Source organism: Pipistrellus hanaki, assembly GCF_964339955.1.
Source record: "Pipistrellus hanaki genome assembly, chromosome: 14".
Taxonomy (NCBI): domain Eukaryota; kingdom Metazoa; phylum Chordata; class Mammalia; order Chiroptera; family Vespertilionidae; genus Pipistrellus; species Pipistrellus hanaki.
This window is the reverse complement of record NC_140516.1, coordinates 13,231,763-13,254,147: the sequence shown is the minus strand read 5'-3', so window position 1 is coordinate 13,254,147 and position 22,385 is coordinate 13,231,763. Positions and strand designations below refer to the sequence as shown.

Below are 22,385 nucleotides of genomic sequence, written 5' to 3'. Positions count from 1 at the left end.
TGTTCTTTTTGGTCATGTCTTGTTTCTTTTAGGTTTGTGTAGTCACCCTATAATTATGTGAGGTATAGTCAGTGCAAAGCTGACGTAGCATCAGTCTGCCTCTGTATTCAGTTTTTTTTGTTTTGTTTTGTTTTTTTCTTTTTAAATCAGTAACATGGAAGGGGATGGGAGGTAGGTTTACTGCCTTCTGCCCAGTTGTTTTTGTTTGGTTGTTATCCCTTTTTCCAGGCTTGGTGTTACGTGCAGGGTGCAGAGCCAAATTGAACAGTTGTCTGATCAAAGTTCTTTATTTTTTATATGGGCAAAAATGACTTCTTTAAATTATTGCACCATACAACTCCAGGCACCTCAAAGGAACAAAATCCACCAACCTGAAATTACAACTTCTGTGGGCTTATCAAATGCTACCCCACCCAGTTTATCTACAACAAGCATGTCAAACTCAAAGGCTAACACGGGCCAAATAAACAAGGTGTTAAGTGTATATGGCTGCAAAAAAAACAAAAGCTTCAATTTTCATAGAAACCTAGGTTTATTTTGATAGAGGCATGCTGAATACAAAGGGCTGAAATAAATGAGTCATCATTAACATAAAATAATAGAACATTTTAATAAAAATTAATATTTTTCTTGAACATTAACTTACCAGACACTGAATAACTGCACATATTAATAAGGGTAATACAAATAAATTGATTTTTCTTGTTCTCCGAAAACAAAATATTTCCTGTTGCGCACACCAAACAAGACAGTACAAGGCTAATGACGTGGCAATTGGCTGCTAGAATAATCGCTGCTAGTATTAGTGGAGAGAAATGGTGCGCCTGCACATAAAGCGTGTAAGGGAAATGAATGCAACTTGATTATAGAAATCAGTTATTAGCGAACATTGTAGTTCATTATTAATAATTATGTATAACAGGATTTCAGAAAAATTAAGTTATGAAATTCTTATTAAAACGTTATATTGGCTGGGTTGCAAAAATATTCGTTATGAGCCATATGTGGCTTGCGGGCTGCAAGTTTGACATGCTTGATCTACAAGAATCTGTGGTTAAAGGTAGAAATTACCATCCAGTGACCCAGTTAAACATTACACTTCCCAGCCTCCCTTGCAGCTAAGCATGGTCATGTGACTTAGCTCTACCCAATAAAGTATAAGCTGAAGAATGTGTGTGGGTTTCAGGAAGACTCATCAAAAGGGGAGGGACCCTTTTATCTCTTTTCACTCTTCCCTCCTGTTGTTTGGGATGAGGTAATGGCTGCTGAGCTCAAGCAGCAATCTTGAACTTAGAGGTGATGTGAGGACGAAGGCTTCCGGTTGGGCTCATACAGCTAGAAACAGAAGGACCCTAGGTTTCTGATGATCCAGGGCCATTCTTAGCCTGAACTGATCACCTGGAGACTGAGAGAAGAGAACATTTATCTTCTTTAAGTCACTATTTAAGGGTCATTGTTATTGTCAGCAAATGCAATTTCTAAATGATGTAGGGAAGCTCACCCAGCCCCAAGTTTTATACCACGGGCAAAGAAATTTAAAGTTATGCTAAAGGCCACTGCTACTTTCCCTCCTACTCTCTTTGGAAGCATCATCCAGTCCAAGAGGGCCCAATTCTTTCCCATCTCTTCTCTCTTCTTTTGTTTTGTTTTTCTTTTTCTCTGTCTTCCCCCCTTTCTCCCTCTCTTTTTTCCTTCCCTCTAACATTTATTGAGCATATACTATGTAGAAATAGGTATAGGAGATAGTCCCTCTTCCCCAGTGTCTCAGAATCCAGGCTATCAGGAAAATGTAGAGAGTATAATGGTGGGATGGAGAGGTGCTATGGGGGCAAAGAGAAGGGCTACCGGAGGGGGAATGACTAGCTACCGGAGGAGGTGACATTGGCCTGAGATGTGAAGCAGAAGTTTTGAGTTGCTGGTAATTAGGAAAAGAAGGCAGAGGACAAAGACTCTAGGCACAGGGACTAGCACAGAGTAGTATAGCAATTACGGACTTGAGCTCTGGAGCTATAGATACTTTATTTCTCTCTAGCCCTCAGTTTCCTCACCTGTCAAGTGATGTTAGCAATAGTAATAGGACTTCATGACTGCCTGGAAAGTAAGTGCATATATACATGCTACTTACCAACACTATTATTGTCAGGAAATGCTGCCAACCTATGGCATACTCATTTCTATATCAGTTTTGAAGACAAGTTTCATAGAGATCTTAATTGGGTTGTCCATGGCCACACAGCTGTGAAGAGGAACTACTCAAACCCAAGTATTATCATCCCTAATCCAGTGGTTTTTAATATCTCTACCACCTTTGCCCTAAGTGATGAAGGAACGCAAAGTGAGGGAAAGATCAGCGTGTGGTGGGTGAAAGCCTGGAGGGCTTCCTGGAAGAGATGTTTGAGGGAGGGTTGGGAGGAAGAAATTCTAGGGAAGGAGCAGGTGATGAGCACCACTAACCAAGGTATCTAGGGGCTAGGGGCAAGGTAGGACAGGCAGAGAGGGGCCAGATTGGAAGATAAGGTAGGACAGGCAGAGAGGGGCCAGATTGGAAGATAAACCATAATTATGGGCACTCTGATGACCAGGTTGTAGAGTGAGAATCTGAGCCTGGGAGGTCATGGTTGGTTCTGAAGTAAGAGCACTTCTCATAATGAAATGAGACTTTGGCAAAAAAAAAAAAAAAAAAAAAAAAAAAAAAAAAAAAGGAGGAGGAGGAGGAGGAGGAGGAGGAGGAGGAGGAGGAAGAAATAAATCTGTCCTTATTAAGAGCCAGTAAAGGCCCGACAGTAGGTAGAGCATTTACACATTTATTATTCCATTTGAGCCTCTCTTGACAACACTGTTGGGTTAATATCAATGACTCCATTTTACAGATGAGAAAACTGAGGCCCAGAGTTGAGCCAGTGGTGGAGCTGAATCTCGATTTAGATCAGCCCATCCCCAAATGTGTACTCTTTTCCCTACAACGTGTGGCTTTAAGTAGTGCTCACTCTCAGAATGCCCCTTGTGCTTTGGGTGTCCCTCTCAGGCACTGCTGCCTCTCCTGTCATTTTACCACTCAGAGGCCTCTTGGATGAGCCCTGGGGTCACACTGGTGGAGAGGGCTCACTCACCCTGGGGCTTCTGGGGGATCCCCAGCACAGCATTGGGTGAAGTGCTTGGGAGCTGAGTCTGATAGAAATGGATGCCAGTCTCAGCTCTGCTGTGCACACACCTAACTCTCCTCAGCAAGCCTCAGGGCAGCGCAGAGGGATAGCCCTGGATGGGGTCAGACCTCAGCTGGAAGTGACAGACATCTGAGGAAGTGAGAAATGATAAGATGTCTGTATTCTCTTAAAATAACGTGGGGAAGCAAGTTGGAGGGAATGGAGAGGAAATAAAGTTGGCTATGAGCTGATAACTGTTGAGGCTAGGCCAGTGGTCGGCAAACTGCGGCTCGCGAGCCACATGCGGCTCTTTGGCCCCTTGAATGTGGCTCTTCTACAAAATACCACGTGCGTGCACACACATACAATGTGATTGAAACTTCGTGGCCCATGCGCAGAGGTCGGTTCTTGGCTCTCAAAAGAAATTTCAATCTTTGTATTGCTGATATTTGGCTCTGTTGACTAATGAGTTTGCTGACCCCTGGGCTAAGTGATAGGCTTATGGAGGGCCTGTTATACCATTTTCTCTATAGCCTATTTCGGGTGACCTCATCTGCATATGTTTGAAAATCTCTAGAATGAAAGGTAAAATAATAATAACAATAACACTGAAAACGTAAACAACAACAAAATTATGTCCATGCATTATTATGCTTTAAAATCTCCTCAACTGAGAGCAGCAAGATGAGGCTCTCTGCGTCAACTCCACCTCTGATGAGGTGTGTGACCTCAAGCTACCCCCATTCCCTTGCTGAGCCTCAGTTTCCTCTTCTATATAAAGTAAATATTCGAATGGCTTCATGGAATTGTGAAGTTTAAATGGGATAATATAGGATAAAGTGGGCTGGAGTCCAGAACAGGTCTGCCTGAGTTCTGCAGTCACTCTGAGCATGACTAGGCCTCCAGCCACCGCGGTGAGGAACTCCAAGCCACTATGTACAGATGAGGCCATCAGAGGGCCTCTCCGGGACATGCCTCACCTTCTGGGCAACTTTTACCCTTTTTCAAAGCACAGGTCGTTCATCAACCAGAAGGCCCTTTTTTTTCCCCCTCTGCCTTTCCTTACGGCTTAAAGGTCACCCAGCACAAAGACACCAGGGTCACTCTGGTGACCAGAGGTACTGATGGGGGCAGGGACTGAATGGAGAGAAAGGCGTGGGCTTTGTCGGCTGGCCTTGCTCCTGGCTTCCAGAACTTAGTCTCCGTTTCCCCATCTGTGTCAGGGGATGGTAAAGCCATGGCGCTTGGTAAGGGGGAAGCCCTAGGAAATAATCAGCGGATGAGAACGAATGAATGCATGTCTGTGTGGGGACCACATTCGTCTGACAGACAAGGTGACCTGCTGGAACCTCCAGGGTGGCGGTGGGAACTCCCAGAATTGGGGAGGGGTCCGTGACACCTGGGCCACCTCCTCTGGGATAGGGAAAGAAAGCAAGAGAAACACAACAGCAGAAGCTAGAGCAGGTGGAGAAGCACAGAGGGCATCGTTCGCTGCAGGAGAGGAACGAGTAATTACGAGGAGGAGACTCTCAGACACCGTTCCAAAGCCCAGCGAAGGAGAAGAGGGAGGCGCGGGGTCTTAGGATGACCATCTTGGCACCCTGCGCACTGGCCAAAGATCCGCCTATCCTTCTGCTCCGCAGCGCCGCCTGGCGGAGACGCCGCGCTCCGCTGCGGGATCAGCAGCAGCAGCAGCAGCAGCAGCAGCAGCAGGCCGGTGGGCTGGGAATTCCGCCGCAGTTCTGGAGAAAGCCAGAGAGAAATCGGGGCGCACCGCCGAGGCGCATTTGCTCCCCGAGGGTGCTCGCACCCCAACTTGGACCCAAAGCAAAAAATATTGCCACCTTCTCGTCTCTAACCCAGCGCTCAGGGTGACTCAGCTCCGACTCAGCTCCGTCCACCACGTCGGGGGACGCACTCTCCTCCCAGTGCCCGGGGTCCAGCTCTGAAATCTTGCTGCCTCTGAATAGTTTCTGCCGGAAGGAGGTCTCATTAAAATGTCAAGGCGTTTTGGTTTTGAGTTTTGGTAATCAAATACTATGAGTTGGTACAAAGGCACACACGTGCCCGTTGGTCTCTCCCTGCCAGTCCCAGACCTGACATTCTAGGGCTGAACAATTTCTAGCGGGCACTGGCGGGCGGGGTGGCGCCTCGGGACCCCAGTGTGAGGACGAAGGAGGGCAAAGCCTGTGGAGCAGAGTGGCCAGCGGTGCGTGGCTGGTGCTGGGAAGGGTGAGCTGGGCCTGGCTTTTCCTGTCCCGAGCTCAGGTCGCGATTTGGGCCGCACCACCCCCTCGAACGCCCTCCCTCCCGCTGCGCAGGAGGGTGGTGTCTATCTGAGAACCTGGGGGTGACGAGCCTCTCCAAAGGCCGGGGTTCCTGAGGATCCAGGCCCCGCCAGGCTGCACCCAACCCCTCTCTTAGCTGGACCAGAGTGGGATGGGCGCCGGGGGGGTCCCGGACACCGCCGGCCCGGGTCCTCTTCCGGAGTCGGGAGCCCAGGCTGCAGGGTCCGAGGCGCCAGGGGCTGCCCTCTCCGGGGTCGCAGCGTTGGAGCCCGGGTCTCCGCTCAGTCCTCCCCCGGCGGGGGCCCGGCAGCTCCCCGCGGCTAAGGTCGCCGGGCCCGCTGTGCGCGCCACCCGGGGAGAAAGGCCCGGAGCCGGGAGGCTGGCGCTGGGAGGAGGATGGAGACTCTCCAAATCCCCCACCCCCGCGCCAATGGCGGCGGGAGCAGCGCGATCGCCTGGCCGAGCGAGGCCCGAGGCCCGGGACGGCCTCTGCGCGGCGGCGGGAGCCTCCCGAGGCCGCAGGGGGAGGTTGGCACCGGGGAAGGCCGGCGGCTGGGGAACCCAGGGCGGCCTGACCCTGGGGAGAGGGGGTTCGGTGCGCGCTCAGCGTCACGGCGCCCTGGTGCCGGGATCCGAGCAAAGGCGCCCAAACAGCCAGATCAGTCACCCCAGGCCTGGGTGTGAGCGTGTGTTTGTGAGCAGGAAGGGGGTTGGGGAGCGCGTGTCCCGAACCGCACCCCCCTCTCTTCCCAGCCCCCCAAAGAAAAGGTTAGGGCTCCTCTCTGCGCGGATCCACGGGCGCTCCAGGCAGCCCGGTCCCGCCGACCACACCGGAGAGCAGGGAGCGGCGCGCCGCGGGACCCGGGCCGGACGGAGGGTCCCCCGCGGCTTTGCGGGGAGCAGCGCTCAGCCCAGCATGGTCCTCGGCGCCCACCGGGCCGCCCCCGCGAGGCCGAGAGGGACGGCCAGGACCCTGCCGGGGTGGAGTTGGAAGGGGCTTCCGGGTCCCCTGCCCCGCCGCCCTCTCCTGCGGCCCAGACCGGACAGAGCACCGGCCGCAGAGGGATCGGGACGCGGAAGGACAGCCGCGGCGCCGGCGAGCCGGGCGTCCGGGCTCCGGAGAGGAAAGAGCCGGGGGAGGGGAGGTGCTGGGTGGAAGGGGGTGTCTGGGGGGATCGGCTGGCGGCCATCTCTGGCCCTGGGCAGCCAGAAGAGGAAAGGGACAGCAAGATCACTTTCCCCCTGAGAGATGGCAGGGTTTCGGCGCGCTCTCCCGAACCCCGTTAACCCCGGGAAACAGGTTCCCGAGGCCCCGGTCCCCCAGCCCGTCCCCCAGCCCGTCCCGGCCGAGGCCCGGACCCGAGAGGCTTGGGGAGCAAAGGGGGGACCGAGGGCCGAGCACCGCACCTCCCCTGAGTCGTGGCCTGCGGTGCTCTGTTCAAAACGAAACCCCAACTCCTAAAAAGCTCAAGAGGAAAGGTTTAAAAAATCATTTTCTTTCACTTTTAATAAACAGGCTGCTAGGAGAAAAAGAGGAAAACGAAACGAGCGATATAGCTAAGGACAAGATATTTTCAGATGGTTAAGTCCCTTCTTGAAAAATATTTTTCCCTAAGACCGAGCCCACCGCGGGCCAGCCCTTCCGAAGCCTTTGCCTCTCCCGGAAAATCTCAGCAGAACAATCGAAACCGCCGTGGTCCCGGGCAGGGTGGGCACGAGGCCCAGGGAGCCACCGTGGCTGCCTTTGCTCTTCTTTCTCTTTCACCAAAAACATAAAAATAAAAATAATAAAGATAATAAGAAGTAAAACCTTTTAATACATCAAATATACGGAATTTTAATCTTTAAAGCGATACATTGTCTATTATTTTAGTACATGACGTAAACCTTACTTGTCCCCTTTTCAGCGGGTGTACTTAAAAATTAAAAATAGTTAAGTGTTCCTTTTAAAGAACAAAATAAGGCAAATGAGGTTTTGGAATAGAATTGTTTTTCCCTTTTTTTTGTTGTTTTCTTCCAGAATACATACAAAAAAATACCCATTCTCTTCCAATGGTATACACCTTAAAAATAATTGCAATTTGAAATCAGAGCTGACAAATCGTGACTTGTTTTGTTTTCGTTTTTTCATTTTTTTTGTAACAAACATGCATGTAAGTTGTGTGTTTCAATCAGACATTAAATAAGAACGTACAATACAATCATAGCAATTTCAAAGTAACATTAAAGAGAAGACCTCTAGTTCTGTGGTGGTTTTTGCGTTTATTTATAATCTACAAGGGTCGGGAGGGTTCGTTTTTTTCATTTTTAAATCCCCCTCTTCCTTTTTCATTTCCCCCCTCTTCCTTTTTTTTATTTTTATTTTTTTTTTTATCTACGGAGCTCGAACTAAATAATGCACTTTAGAACCATGGGTCCGCTTGGAGCTAACATAAATAAATACCAGTGTCCACCGATGCAAGTCCTCCGATGAACACTTTCTCAATTATTTTTTTTCCTTCTTTTTTCTATAAAAAGTCAAATGATATTTTTTTTTCTCCAACTTTTATAAAGTTTGGGTGGGAAGGGGAGGCAGGGAGCAGACAGATACGGGCGAGCGGGCATCTCTATAGTGTTTCCTTTCCCGCCCGGGTCATCCCCACACGCGAGGGTGACAGTAGCTTCTCCCCCCGTTGGTTCCCGCCCCTCCAGGCGCTCCTCCCCTCCCCCCAGCTCCTTCCTTTCTCTCCGGCGGTGCTCGCCCCAGCGCCCCTCTCACTGGTAGCCCAGGGCCGAGGCGGTGGTCAGTCTCTGTCCGTAGAGGGCGTAGGGGGAGTAGTAGGGTCCGGTGGCCGCGGGCACGGGCACGGGCGCGCCGGGGGTGGGCAGCGGGCTCTTGGAGTAGGGGTGGTAGCGGCTGCTGAGTCCCAGCGCGTGGTGCGGGCTGCGCAGCGCCAGCGCCCCCGGGCTGCCCGGCGCCCCCGACGACGTGGGGATGTGCATGTGGCAGGCCATGGCGGCCGCCGCGGCGCTGGCCAGCGAGGACGAGCTGGGGTAGCCCGACAGCAGTTTGTCCGTCCCCGGGAAGGCCGTGTGGGTCCTCAAGTGGCTCAGCAGCTCTTCGGACGTGGCGAAGCGCTTGTCGCACGGCCCGTTCGCCGACACCCAGTTGCAGATGTGGGGCAGCGGGTCGTTGGGGAGCATGAAGCCGTAGGGGTAGAGGGGGTGGCCGGCCAGGGAGGGTGGCGTGGCCCCGGCGGCCGTCAGCGACGAGTGCACGCCGTGCAGCGGGTGCGCGGGGTACACCAGCGGGTACCCGGACTTGAGCGCCGCCGCCGCGGCCGCCGGGTCGTGGGCGCACGAGGCGCTGGCGGCCGCGGCCCCCGCCAGGTGGCTGGCGCAGTGGTAGCTCAGGCAGTACGGGTCCCGGCACAGGCTGGCCGTCATCACCGAGGGCGGCGACGCCCCGGCCAGGGGGCTGGAGCCCGCCGGCTTGCTGCAGCCCAGGGAGCCCGCCGCGGCCGCCGCCAGCTGCGCGCCCACCAGGCTGCCCGGCTTGGTGGGGTCCAGGGCCACGCCGTGCGGCAGGAACTGGGGCGGGTAGCCGGCGTAGGCCCCCGCCAGGCTGCCCGGGTAGGTCATGCCCGCGGGAGGCAACGGGAACACCGTCTGGCCCGGCTTGTAGGGCGACACCGGGGCCACCAGCCCGGAGCTCAGCACCGAGGAGGCGGCGGGCGCGCTGGGGCCCGAGCCGGAGCTGGAGCCGGACGAGCCGCCGCCGCAGTCCGAGCCCAGAGCCTTGCCCCCGGGGCCCCCGTCTGGGTGCTGGTTCACGTCCACGTTCATCCCGCCGCCGCCGCCGCAGCTAATCCGGCCGTGAGCCGCCAGCCCGGCGGGCGCCCCTTCGGCCGAGGCGCCCCCGGAGCCCTTGCCGCCGCCTCCGCCGCCGCCGCCGCCGCCGCCCGCGTCCGGGTCCTTCTTGTCCAAGTCCTTGCCCTCCGGGCCGCCCCCGGCCGAAGGCAACATGCCTCCCGGCGAGCAGGCCGAGGCGCTGGAGCTGGGGCTGCCTGTCCTGGGCGTGAACGGCTGGCAGGTGGCGCTCGGGACTCGGAATCCGGACTTCTCCGCCGACACCCCCCCGCCGCCGCCGCCCCCGCCGCCGCCGCCTCCCGGCTCCTTCTTATCCGAGCCGGGCTTGGAGTACGGCTTGAAGCTCGACTTGTCCTCCACGCCGATGTCGCTCAGCTTGAGGGGCCCCGGCTTGCCGTCCTTGTCGCTCCCGGCGCCGCCGGCACCGCCTGCGCCCCCCCCGGTGGAGGCGACGGAGGAGAGTTTGGAGGAGGGCGAGGGGTCGGGCTTCCCGATCTGTGAGCAGGTCTGCGCCAGCAGCGCCAGCGGGCTCTTCTTCGCATCCAGCTGCGGGGTCATTGAGGGGTGGGGGTGAGGTGGGGGGGGGCACAAAAAGAAAGAAGGGGAGATCCTTTAGAACCCTGGCTTCTAGGATCCAAACGCCCCTCCGCCGCCGCCACCGCCGCGAAGATCCTCCTAACCCGGAGGCTCAATGCCAGGCGGCACCCCCTGCACACACACACAAACACACACACACACACACACACACACACACACACGCACACACACACACTGTACACACACACACTGTACACACACACGCACACACTCGTCCTTGAGAAAGGTAGCAGACACCCCTCTCCTCCAAACTGGGCCTTCCATGCCCTTGCTAAGCGCTAAATTGGGTGTTTTTTGTTTGTTTGTTTGTTTTAAATCCACTAAATGTTTTGGTTTCTGACTCCCAGACCCAGAACTGTACGTCTCCCTACCCTCACCCCATCCCTAATTCTCCAGAGTAAGGGCTCAGGAGGTTTGCGCCCCAGAAGCTGTGTACCAGCTTCAGGGGAACCCGAGGACTGAGACTTCGGAGCCGTATTTTGGGCTCCCGTCCGCTGTCTGGGCAGAAAGCGGGCCTGGGTTGGGCTAGGCGCTTCCATCCCAAAGGGAAGAACAAGTTTGGGTGCCTTGCCCGCTCACAGTCACACCCCAGGGTACCTCCGCCCTAGTTTGAAGGTGCGGGAGCCCTCTCCTCTCTTCCCACCCGGGAGCTGAATCACTTCGACCCCCACCCCCTACACCCCCAACTTGCACGCCCCAGATCCCAAGAGAAATTCTGTGATACGAAAGCCAGGATGGTGGTCACCGTCCCAGCGCGATCCGGGGGAGAGGGTCCTTACCTCGATGGGGCTGACGGGCGTGGAGGGCAGGGGCTGCAGGTACTCGGGGTGCAAAATGTGGCCAGTCCGTGCGGTCAGCATCTTCAGCACCTTGATGGGCAGCCGGTTGGCCTGGCGGAGAGGGTCCGAAGGGGGCACGGCGTGCACAAAAGGCTTGGTGCTGCCGGCCGGGGACGAGCCGGGGCCGGGGCCGCAGCTATTTCCAGAGAGCGCGCTGGTCCAGGCCGGGTCCGCGCCGCCGCCGCCGCTGTGCTTACTGCTTCTCAGGGCAGAAAGCGAGGGCGCTGTGCTCATGACCCTCCCGCGCGCATGGGAGCAGCGGGGGGCGGGCTCCGGGAGGCGCGGGGCGGGCTCGGGGCTGCGCGCTCGCCCGGGGAGCGGGAGCCGCTGCAGCGGGAGGAGGAGGAGGAGGAGCTGGCGCGGCGGCCACCAGCGCCCAGCGCGCTGCCTTCTCCGCTGCCGCCGGAGCCAGAAGCGAATAATCCCGGGCGGCTGGCAGCGGAGCCGTGGCCGATCGGCGGGAGCCGGCGGGACTGCAGGACCGCCGGGGGGCTCGCCGTGTCCGCCCCGGGCTGCGCCCCTGCGCTGCGCGCTCGCGGCCCGGCGTGGGCGCTGCTCTCTGCGGTGTGTGCGAGCCGCCGCCTGTCCAGCCGGGGCTCTGGCGAGGAAACTCACTTCCAAAGCAGCTGCACCGAGGGGGAGATGAAAGCCTTTGCCGCCTTCCAATCAAATGGGAGCCCGAGGTGATTGGAGGGTCAAGGGGATGTGACGCGTCCCGCGCCGCCGCCGCCGCCGCGGCCCGGACTCCCAGCGCCGGTTTTAATGGGCAGCTCCCAGCTCGCCGCCCCCAGCCCCCCACCTCCGCCGCTAGTCCCCTCCCTCGATTTCGATCCGAAGGGTAGCTGGACTTTTATTATTCTACGTTTGCTATCTGCCGCCTCCCTCTTTTTTTTCTCCCCTCTTCCTGTCGTCCTTCCTTTTTTCCCAGCTCGAAAATAAACTGAAACCTTTTGCAGGAGGGTGCATGTGACGAACGGACGGAGGTGGTGGCGTTGGATCGGAGCACCGGCAGACGCTGGACCAACAGCCGGACTGTCAGTGCCAGGGGCGCCCGGGGGCCTCGAACACCAAATAGCCTCTCCTCCTGTGTAATGGAAATGTCTCTCGCGGCGCGGCCAGGGTAAGGAAGGGTTGGGGAGCGGGCTGCTGGAGGAAGTCCGCCCGCCCGATTTGATTTCCCGGGATTCGGCGGCGGAGAAACCAGAAGCTCGGTGGGCAGCGGCGGCGGTTTGTCTCGGAGTTGTGCGCCGGGCTCCCCGCCCTCCGCGGCCACGTGACGCCCGGGGACTCGCAGATTGGGGCAGGGCCCGGGGTCACATGGTTCCTCTGTTTCACACTCAGCCCCCACTTCTTACTCTGCCCTGCCACCCTCTCCTCTCTCTCCTACCCGGTCCCCCCCCTCCCCCGCCAAGTTCTCTGGGCATCTCCACCCCTCCATCAATTGTCAATGTTCCTCGACCGCAATCAATCAGTTATTTGTCAGCTCTTGTCAATCCGCCCGTGATTTATGTCAGCTTTTGTTGCTGATTACAAGGCGGGTGCGACTGGAAGGGGAAAAAAGAAGGGAGAGAGAGAAAGAGACGGAGAGGAAGGAAGAGATCCAGGGGAAGCCGGAGGAGGAGGAGGAAAGGGGAGCAGCCTCCGGGGACGGGAGGGGATGGGGGCTCTGAGGAAAGAGAAGGAAAGAGGGGAGGGAGGCGCTTGGCGGCAGGAAAGATGAACAGGGAGGGGAAAGTGCGCAGGTGCGGCCAGGCAGGGTGCCGAGAGGGGTGCGAGGCCCTGGGCGCGCGCCTCACCCCTCCGGGTGTCGGAGGCAGACACACGCCCTCCCCACGTTTGGGGACTTGGGTCTGTTGGGGCCTCGGAGTTCGGAGCGGCTTCTGGTACCCGAGACGGGCGGCGGGGATATCTGAGATCGGAGATTTTTTTTTCCCTCGCTCTCTCCCCTGGAATATCCATTCCCTGGGGGGCACGCAGTGTGCGGGTGCCAGGCTGCTAGCCTGCTGCGGACCATCCCACCCTCCGTAGGGCCCTGATCCCAAACGGGGCGACTTCTTCCTAAGCCCCCATCACCAGTGTAACCTGGAGTCCCGGCGGTCCATGGTGGGGTAGCCCTCTCAATTCTTTGAACCCAGAGGTGGGGGAGTGGGGGGGTGGTGGTTAGGGCTGAAAGGCTGCGAAGAAGAGGTCTGGCCATGGGTGTATCGGGGAGGGAGACTCTGGCCGCTTCCCCAATCCTTCTCCACTGCGCTCCATGCTAGCGGGCTTGGCAGCGGGGTTACTCCGAATCCGTGGACCGCGTAGCCGGCACTGCCCTGCGCTGGGAGAGCAGAGGGAAGGAGCGAGGAGCGAAGAGGGCGGGGAGGCCGCCTGTGGGAACGCGGGCTCTTCCCGGGAAGCGGAGCGGGGCTGCTGCGTTCCCCTGGATTTGCATCGTCACTCGGCTGTTTGGGAGCAAGAGGGGAGGCGCTGTGCGTGTGTCCGTGTACCTGGTTCTGCGTACACGCGTGTGTGCATGACTGTGCCGCCGGGTGCGTCGTCAGGGCTTTGATCGCGTCTGGATCGAGTCCAGGGGGGTCACCTTCAGAAAGTCGCAGATATTGGAAAGAGGGGCGGGGGCGGGAGGAGAACACACACCCCCTTCCGTGGAAGGACTTGGAAGACTTTGAGTCCCCCCCCCCCCTTTTCCGCCCCGACTCTTCTTTTGTTGTCAATCCTTTTGATACATGGCGGGGCCGGGAGCGCAGGGAGCCGGGCGGTCCCGCGCGGGGGGCGGAGGCCGGGCGGACGCCAGGTCTCCAGGCGGGCAGAGTCCCGCACACGCTCGGGGCGGGTTTTGGACCTGCCCTCCGCGGGGCTCGCCCCCTCCTCTGTACCCATCCCATTCCCCTCTTCCCCCCGTTTTTGCCTCTGCCTCCCACTCCGAACAGGTACCGAGAACTTTTCGGGGTGAGTTTGAGAATTTTGTTGTAGGCATTCTTTCTCTGCGTTTTTAATCTTATCCTTTGATTCTTCAGGTTGGCAAACTCCATGGGATGGCAACTTGAAGAGGCGAGTGAGGCGGAGTGTGTTTGTTGGTGTGAGTATGTGCGTGCGTGAGGGTGTAAGGACACACCTGCGTTCAGGAGGGTTGGAGGGTCTGTCTGCGAGCACCGAGCAAGCGAGCTGGGGAGCGGGCGGCAAGGCTGGGAAGGTTGTCTTGATCACCTTTGGGGAGCAAGTCCCAGTTGGTCCCAAACTGCCTGGGAAGAGCAGCGCGTTGTGAAGTCGCCGCGTCCTGCGGGGCGGGTGTGTGCGTGTCTGTGCCGCTGAGTGCAAGGCTGTCGAGGTGCCGGCCTGGATCCGCCGTGGAGCTCCCAGCCGGGTGTCCCAGGCCTCCCCTTGGGGCCCAGACACTGAGTGCTAAGGGCGGTGGCCATAGCTGGAAGGGAACACGGGAGTGCCCACCCCCTCCATTCAGTTCCTTCCCTCTTCTGGAACTGGGTGCGGCAGCCCCCGACACCCAGCGCTTGGGAAACCAGAGGGTGGCCCCTGGGTCACTCGGAGCGGGTCACCCTTCCACAGGCCTGCAGGTCCGCGCGCACTCACCCTTCCCCAAACCCAGGCCTTCGCTCCCGAGCTCTCAGGAGGATCTGAGCAGGCTCCTCTCGCCCGGAGGCCCAATCCTCCTAGGCCAGCGGGGCCGTGGGGGTTTATTAATTACTCGGCGCTAGGCCTAATGCCTCCACTCCCAGCGGCGGTTGGCGTGGATGTCCTGTGGATTTTATTTGCACACAATGGAAATGATTTGTCTCCTCTGAAAAAGGAGTGGGCATGGCAGATACCCGAGGAGAGGGGGGCGGGAGGAGAAAGAAGGAGAGAGAGTGGATGCAAAAAAAGTTTGAAAATGCCTTGAACTATTCACTGTCGAGATGGCTAATCAGTATTGAGGCCGGAGGGCAGGCGGGCCGCCTTTCACTGCGGCTTCCCTTTCATCTCGGGCTCGGCGGAGGCGCTCAATTAAAAGCCTATCAGTTTGTAAGTAAATCAACGCCTATCAGAGTTGTCACATCAAACAAAACGATTATTATTGCAGCCCGCCTCCCCTATTAATCTCCCTCGAAGATAATCCGCCTGACAGGTCAGGCCCGGCGAGCTGGAAAGCCCGGCCCAGAGCGCCCAAAGAGTCCCGGACCGGCGCCCCCCCGGGCGCCCCCCCCCCAGCAGGGCCCCGCCCTGTGGTCCCCGAGGAGGGGGGAGAGAAGGGAGCGCGTGGAGGCCGAGGGACTCAGGGCTGACCCTCCGGACCAGGAGCGGGGCCTAGATTCCAGGGCTGGTAGGGGGAGGTTCCGGTGGCCTTTCCTCTTCTGGAGAACTTGAAGGTACCCACCTTGCCGAAACCAAAGCCTGGCCGGTTCCCCGAGTCTCCACAGGGCCTGCACTCTTCTCTGTTCTCCTCCCCTGGCTTTCTCCCTCTTACCGCCCCCCCCCATCTTCTCTCTCTCTCTCTCTCTCTCTCTCTCTCTCTCTCTCTCTCTCTCTTTTTTATTCCTCTCCCTAATCTCTCCTTCTCTTCCCCCACCGCTTCCTTTTCCCCTGCCAAGGAATATTTCCTATCCTCTCCCTCTTCTAGGTATGCAGTCCCCCTCTCTGGAGAAGGGCCTTCTCAGGGCCCGGGTTCTTCCTCTGAGCCAGGGCTGCCTCACGAGAGTGTGCAATTTCCAGGAACTCGTGACCAACTCCTTTCTAATTTTCCCTCAAACAGGGGCTCTCAAGAAAGTCTGTGTCTGTTTAAGGGTTGGTTGCATTTGGAGGGGTGAGAAAATAAAGACCAGGGCAGTGACATGGGTGGACAAAGTTGCAAGCACCCCATTCATTGTGGAATTAGAATTTGGCCTTGGAAATTTCACTGCTGCAATGTCTCTGGCCTCGCTGACGGCATTGCTTGGGCTGTTGCAAATACTCGGAGACCCACCAGGCATCTGGCCTGGGCACCCACCGATGGGATCCTGTGAAGGGGTGCCTAGCATGTCAGAATTAAATACACCCAGACAACTGCTTCTGTGGCTTCACACTGGCCCTTGGGGGGCCAGGTGGTCTTGTTAACCTCCTGGGAGTGAAATCATGGCCTTCCTTCAGGTGTTCTCTGGCTTTTCTCTCTGCAACCCTCCCTTTCCACAGGCTAGCTCCAAATCCATAGGCCCAAGAGGCCACTGCCCTAGCCCGGTGGAACCAGAATTCAGAGGTGGTTCAAATATTTTGAGGGGGAAGGACTGCCCATAGGCCCCCAGGCCCTGCTATCCTAAAAGCCAAGGAAGGCTCCCTCACTGCTCATGAATCTGGGAACCCCACTTCGCTGCCCCCAGGACAGTACAGGTGGTCTGGGCCCAGCTTCTCCCATCAGTCATACGGGAGTGGAGTCTGAGCCCCCCTCGGGGGGTTGGGCGCCAGAGAAGCAGGACCCGTGACCCCCAACCCCGGGTTTCCGAAGCCCCTCAATTTGTGTGTATTCTCCACAGCCGGCCTGGTAGGAATATTTATTTCTATCCACACAAATATTGTAGCGATGCAATGGCCCAGTTACCTGCGCGCCTGTTTTCCTTAAATGTATCTTACCTCTGCCATGCCTCAGATGTCTAAGGAGGTACACATAATGCACCCCTCGATGATGTGGAACTCACTCTGGCTATAGGCGATATTGGGCGGTGTGGTTATCTGGACATAAGTATTATCTCGAGCCTAGATTACGCCCAGGCAGGGGCTGTAAAAAGACCCTTGCTGTAGAATTTTCCCAACGTAACTGCATGTGCACACACTGAGAATTTAATAATATTTTACATCCCTCCAAAGATCTAAATATTCAGATGTTATGTTACATGCCCTTGAGCCGGGAGCGATCTTCCGCTCACCCTGGACGTGAAGCTGTTTGTGTAATTTTCATCTCCCTGCACTACACATGAATCTTGATCCAATAAATTCCACCTTGTCATTTTTTAGAATCGATGGGATTTCTCTGGCTGCGGTGTGTACTGCCTCTATCCGAATAAATCCAGCTCCCTGCCAGCGGGCGGGCGACGCCTCCTGGTTCTCCTGTCTGCAGACGCACCGGCCTGCAACGCGACACAAGGTGGCCTCCCGTGCTCACCAGGCGGCAGGTGGGGGGGGGGCCTTCCGGGGAGGCTGGGCAACCAGCCCCCTCGGGCCGAGGGGCCCCTCGCTGCCCCGCTGTGCCTAGCAGCCCCCAGTGCTTGTGGATGCTCCGGGAACCCACCAGGCCGAGCCCGCCCGCAGCGAAAACTGAAAGCAAATTCGCCGGCAGAGGAAGCCCGAACTTTCTTAGATGCAAGTTTGCAGCGGAGACTCGGCGGAGGCTCTGGGCTGTCGGCGAAGAGGGCGAGGGGCAGCCTGCAGAGCGCGGCCCCGGCATTGGCAATGCTAGGGAAGGTGCCTCTCCCTTATTTCTCGCCAACACAGTCGCCAAGGTGCCGCGGACGGACATCGAGGCTGTGTTGGCGGGGATTGCACCCGGGAGGAGTTAGATGGCTTTCTCAAAGTTGCAGAAAGAGCTTTCGGAGAAGCGTCGGCGCCCAGCTTGGGACCCGTTAGCCTTACCCCAGGCGAAATGGTCAGAAGTCCTCTTGGGGAGGAAGGGGGAAAGGAGACATATGTAAAACTCTAAACAATTTTTTAAAAGTACAAAAAATAAATCATCTTGGGGAGCCCCCTGCCCAGCTCGTTCCCCTCACCTCGAGACCGAGAGTAAGTAACCTCCCGTTGCCTCTGCACGGCTAACTTCCCAGCTCGGCTGCGGTCGGCGGGCGGGGCTGGGGCGCAGAGCGGAGCCCCAAGACGGGCTTGCTCGGAGGTGAAAGGACGAGCGAGGTTCCCGCTCCCACGGGCTGCCCAGACCATCACCGCCTCCCTCCTGACTCCCTGGAGCGAGCCCTTCCCTCCGTGGGAGCGGCTGTGGGAGGGTGGGGGGCTGGCCGGGGAGCACAGTGCCCGGAGGTGGGGGGTTGGGGGAGAGGGGTTGAGGAGTAGGGGCGGCCGCCCATCTCTCCGCGGGGCCTGTCGCCGGGCCGGCCGCGGCGGGTGAGTGATGAGGGCAGAGAAGGGCGCCCATAAATCGCGGGTGTCAGGGCGAAAAACTCTCTTTATTGTCTGCGTGATGGATGGGCCCGGGGACGAGACACCAAATACTTCGTATCGCCTTTAAATGGGAACACATTTTCCGCGGCCATAATTCATGTTTTTTAAATAGAAAGTTTGAAATGTTGCCTATATTTCACCGGCCCTGACATATTTATGAATCGCTCCCTGCATGCAAATATCATTATTTAAAGCGCCGGGGAGAGCTCGGGGGAGGGGAGGAGGCGCGGCCCCCGGGGTGTGGGAGTGGTGAACCGGAGAAATGCGGCTGGAGGGGGGCTGGCTTCTCCCTAAAGTGAGCACAATGAGGCGCGAAGGAAAGCCGTGTCCCGGAGCCCAACGCACCCGGGACTATCCCCGCCCACGCGGGACCCCGGATGGAGAGCCGCTCCGGGAAGTTCGCGCGGCTCGGGGACCAGGACCGGCCTCGGACAGCCGCCGGGAGACCCAGGGGCGTTCGGCATCCCTCTCCCAGGCCCTGATCCAAGCCGAAGCCACCTTTTCCAAGAAAGAAACAAACAATAAAATAAAAATAATTTAACCAATGCAAATAACAACAAATCCAACATGTTTCGTATTCTCTGCCATTGCATCGATGTTTATTGATTTTTTTTCATTCTGCAAACATGAGATTGTGCGCGCCCGGGCGGGGCGACCGTGAGACCCCAGTCACCACAGGGAGTGGATGGGGGGTGGGGGTGGGTAACCCTCCGGTGCTGCGGCCCCGGACCGCCCCACCCAACTAGCTCACTGCCTCTCAGGCACCACGGAGCCTGCGCAAGACGCGGGGTCCGGATAGACCCGGCCCCCAAGGTTGTGAGGGGCTTCAGTCTCGCCCCCTGCGCCTCTCCTCTTCTCGGCGGCGCTCCAGGGGTCTGCGCCTGCCCCCTCTCCCCCCAGCTCCACTGTCAATACAATCGCTTTGGAAACAAGCCGGGCGCGTGTCTCAGCCTCTCTCCCCCTCCGGGGAGGCACCCACACCGGCGCCCTCCTCACTAGTGGTCTTTACCTGGGCGGCGCCCCCCATCCCTCCCGGCGCCTGCGGCCGCGCCAGGGACTGCGGAATGGAGGGAGGGAGGGGAAAAGGAGGGGCAGAAAGCACCGCCTGAGTCCGATCGCAGACCTGGGGCCTCCTCTTCGGATCAGGTCTTCTTGGGGGTCTTGGCGGAACTTGGTCTAGAAGCCGATTGCTCTGGGTAGAACTGGAGGGTAGCTGGGCCAGGGTACACCGCTCCGGAGGGCCGGGAAGGCCCGGAGGCACTTCCGCTGGCCCCCGGCGAGGCCCCGCCCCTCCGCCGCGCCGGCCCGCCCCCGGCTCCGCCCCCGGCTCTAGGCTCCGCCCCCAGCTCTTTAAGCTCCGCCCCGGCTCCTTATGCTCCGCCCCTCGGCGGGGCTGCGGGCTGTCAGGCCACTGCCCGAGGCCTGGCGAAGACTGAGTTCTCAAGTTCTCGCGGGAGGGCAGTGGGCAGCTCCTTTTTCTCCCCTGGGGTTCTGTTTTAAGATTTAAACCACAGGAATAGAATCACCAACAACTTCGGCCCAAACTCGCACGTAACACGTCTCTTGGGGGTGCTGAGACCTGCGTGGCCCACGGGTGGGGGGCTCGGACAGCAGGGAATACATATCCGTGCCCACAGGCCCCACCTGTCTTTTAGGAAGAATGAAAACAAAAACGAACCCTTTTCCAGCCTTCACTTTGTGCCAGAGACTAAAACTGTGTATGAATCATGTCCTCACAGCAACTCTTCCAGGTAAGTACCATGAATGCCCTGTTTCATAAGGAAATTGGAGCGTGGAGAGAAGAGCTTGGCCTTGCCTCACGCCCATCCCATCCATATTCTTATCCCTTCAGATCCCTTGCATCCCAACCCATCACTCTGGGGAAGGTTGCTGCGGGGAGTGTCTGAGGCCAGCTAACCAGCTCCACCAGCAGCTCAGGCCTTGCTCATCGGGAAGAGGACCTGCCCAGGGGAGGAGAAAAGTAGAAATGGCTCAACTCAGCTCCTGGGCAGCTCCCAGCCTGGTGGGGAAACCGGACCAAAGAGCTTCCTCCTGTTGTGTCTTTGTGCTTTCTGCCAAAGCCTAAGTGATCTTTTTAAAAAGCACACCAGACCCTGTTCCTCTTCTGCTGAACAGCCTCTGGGTCTTCAGTGTTCTTAGGATCAAGCTGAGCCCCTGGCTGGCAGACTCTGAGGCTTGATTTGCCTCAGCTGGCTTTTCTGTCTTTGTCTGTCCCTACTCCCAGTCAACCTGAGCGCCTGCCTCTCCTTACCCAATGCACCATGCTACTCCCACTGCAGACCTCGCCAGTGCTTTTCCTTCTATCTGGATGACCCTCTGTTCTCTTCACCTGGCTCACCGCTGCTATTTCTTCAGGACTCAGCTTGCACACCACTCCCTGCACCTTGCTACCTGGTACTGCGTCAGGGCTCCTGTAACCCTCTCTCAGAGCACTTACCACACTGGGATTCTTGTATGGCAAGCGTGTCAAACTCAAAGACTAGCACGGGCCAAAGAGTTGAGGTATGCGACCGGTGGGTGGAGAGTTTGACATGCTTGTTGAACAGAGTCTATCTCCTCCACTAGATGATAGCTTGAAGAGGTCAGGTTCTGGGGCTATTCCTTCAAGGAATTAATAAAGAAAACAGCTTTCAGATATACTATCAACTGTGCTGAGTGAATGAATAACTTTTGGGGTTCACTCCACTTTTGGGGGCTACCAGTAAGTAACTATTCACTCTGGTTTCACAGCCTAAAATGTTTTCAAATTTTTAAAAATCCTAACCCCAGGATATTTTCTCCATTGATTTTTAGAGAGAGTGGAAGGGAGGGAGGGGGAGAGCGCTAGAGAGAAACATCCACTGGCTGCTTCCCCTATGCACATGACCAAGGATCAAGTCTGAAACCTGGGTACAAGCCCTTGATCAGTCTGAAACCTAGGTACAAGCCCTGTGGACCTGTGAACAGGTCCACAGTCTACCACTGAGCAACACCGGCCAGGGCAAGGTGTTTTCAATTTAACAAGGAAAATAATACAAATCTCATGAAAAAAAATATTATTTTGAGTCTCTATATTGTAACTATCAAACAAGTCAATGCTCAAGGAAGTTGGAGAAGAGAAATGTCGATGGGTTTCCAGCCATTTAGTCACATTTTCAAAGTGTAAGTTGTGCTGATTGACACAGTATAATGGAACCTCTCCTTCCCCAATGGCCACTCCTCCCACCTTTCATGCTATTTGTCCCAAGACTCTTACCTGGTCCCCTCTCCTCTCCCTCACTTCACATACTATTACTAACAGAGTTAGGTTCTTTATTAGCTTCTAGCTGAGCTGCTGCTGTAAGAATCTTCTCATTGTTCTGCACATCTTCAACCTTTCTTGCCTCCATTATACATACTTTTACCAGCTTAATTTTCTTGATCACATCATTCCCTTGCTCAGAAGTCCTTAGTGGCTCTTCATAATCTAGTTCTAAACTACTTTTTAAAAAGCTGTGAGTAGGATGGCATTCAAAAATTATAAAATAAAAGTCAATACCAACTCCCAAAGAGCTCAAAGACACATAAAGAAAAACATTATGATCTTACCCATCTCTCTAATTTCCCACCTAATCTCCGGATATAATCTGTGTTAACAACCTGCCTTTTAACTTCTATCCCTTATTTTTAAAATATATTTTTATTGATTTCAGAGAGGAAGGGAGAGGGAGAGATAGAAAGATCAATGATGAGAGAGAATCATTGATGGGCTGCCTCCTGCACATCCCCTACTGGGGACTGAGCCTGCAACTTGAGCATGTGCCCTTGACTGAAATCGAATTTAGGCTCTATTCCTTTTTCTATGTTCACCATGATCATATAAACTACACTCATTCATATGAGGCTATTGTGTTATTGTTTATTTATACAAAATGATTATATTGGAATCCTAGTGATTTTTACTTTTATCTGCCTATCATCAGAATCCCCCTCCTATTAGCTATACTGCAGGTCCTGCTTCTGACTGCCTAAGCTGAAGGAGTCACATTCTCCTTCGCCCTGCCCCTGACAGCTGAGGCTCCAAGAGGAGAGAGAAGATTGGAGCAGGTTGGAGATCTGACTGAGCCGAGGAGAGACTATGGGAGCCTCTAGGAGCACTGAGCCCAAATCAATAGCATTGACTGTCTAGAGGAGGCAGAATGGAGAGGACAGTTGCCATGTCCGTGGGATAATGACAGCCACTCAGGCAGTGGCCTAACCAGGCTGTTGCAGTGACACGAGGAACTATATCTTCCGTTTCTCAGCCACTCGGTTCCTGTCCATTTCCCAAATCTCAGTCTCCAGTCTTCTTACTGATTTTTCTGAGCTTCCTGAAATCTTTCTGATAGATTTTTATTTTGCTTAAAGTAGCCAGAGCCGGGTTCTGTCACTCACAACCAAGCCTATCAATTGATTTGCCATAGCATGGTTCTTCAGGTAGCTTCTAAACAAATTATTTCTTAGTTGGGCTCTGGGTACTGGTGGGGACCCCTGGCCGAATAACTCCAACCCAGCAGGCAATG

The 22,385-nt window shown here is 56.3% G+C and overlaps 2 protein-coding genes across 5 annotated transcripts; one reads left to right on the top strand and one right to left on the bottom strand.

Annotated features, from left to right (window-relative positions):
- Positions 1 to 6,481: 6,481 nt before the first annotated feature.
- Positions 6,482 to 10,950, bottom strand: ZNF503 (zinc finger protein 503; the record flags this gene model as incomplete). The annotated part of the gene is made up of 2 exons (XM_084904841.1): positions 6,482 to 9,826; positions 10,657 to 10,950. The coding sequence occupies 2 exons, from the start codon at positions 10,948 to 10,950 to the stop codon at positions 8,186 to 8,188; spliced, it is 1,935 nt and encodes a 644-aa protein (XP_084760967.1). The 3' UTR covers positions 6,482 to 8,185.
- A 326-nt stretch (positions 10,951 to 11,276) lies between these two features.
- Positions 11,277 to 17,379, top strand: LOC311632890 (uncharacterized protein; the record flags this gene model as incomplete). 4 transcript variants are annotated; one of them, XR_014796853.1, is made up of 4 exons in its annotated part: positions 11,446 to 11,554; positions 11,673 to 11,836; positions 13,734 to 13,795; positions 16,693 to 17,379. XR_014796853.1 is itself a non-coding variant. In XM_084904891.1 (3 exons), 3 exons carry the CDS (start codon positions 12,971 to 12,973, stop codon positions 17,299 to 17,301), a joined length of 948 nt encoding a protein of 315 aa, XP_084761017.1. In that variant the 3' UTR covers positions 17,302 to 17,379. The 4 variants fall into 4 exon arrangements, 1 of the variants encoding a protein (XP_084761017.1); XR_014796851.1 differs by lacking the exons at positions 11,446 to 11,554; positions 13,734 to 13,795 and adding an exon at positions 11,277 to 11,399; XR_014796852.1 differs by lacking the exon at positions 13,734 to 13,795.
- Between the last annotated feature and the right edge of the window lie 5,006 nt (positions 17,380 to 22,385).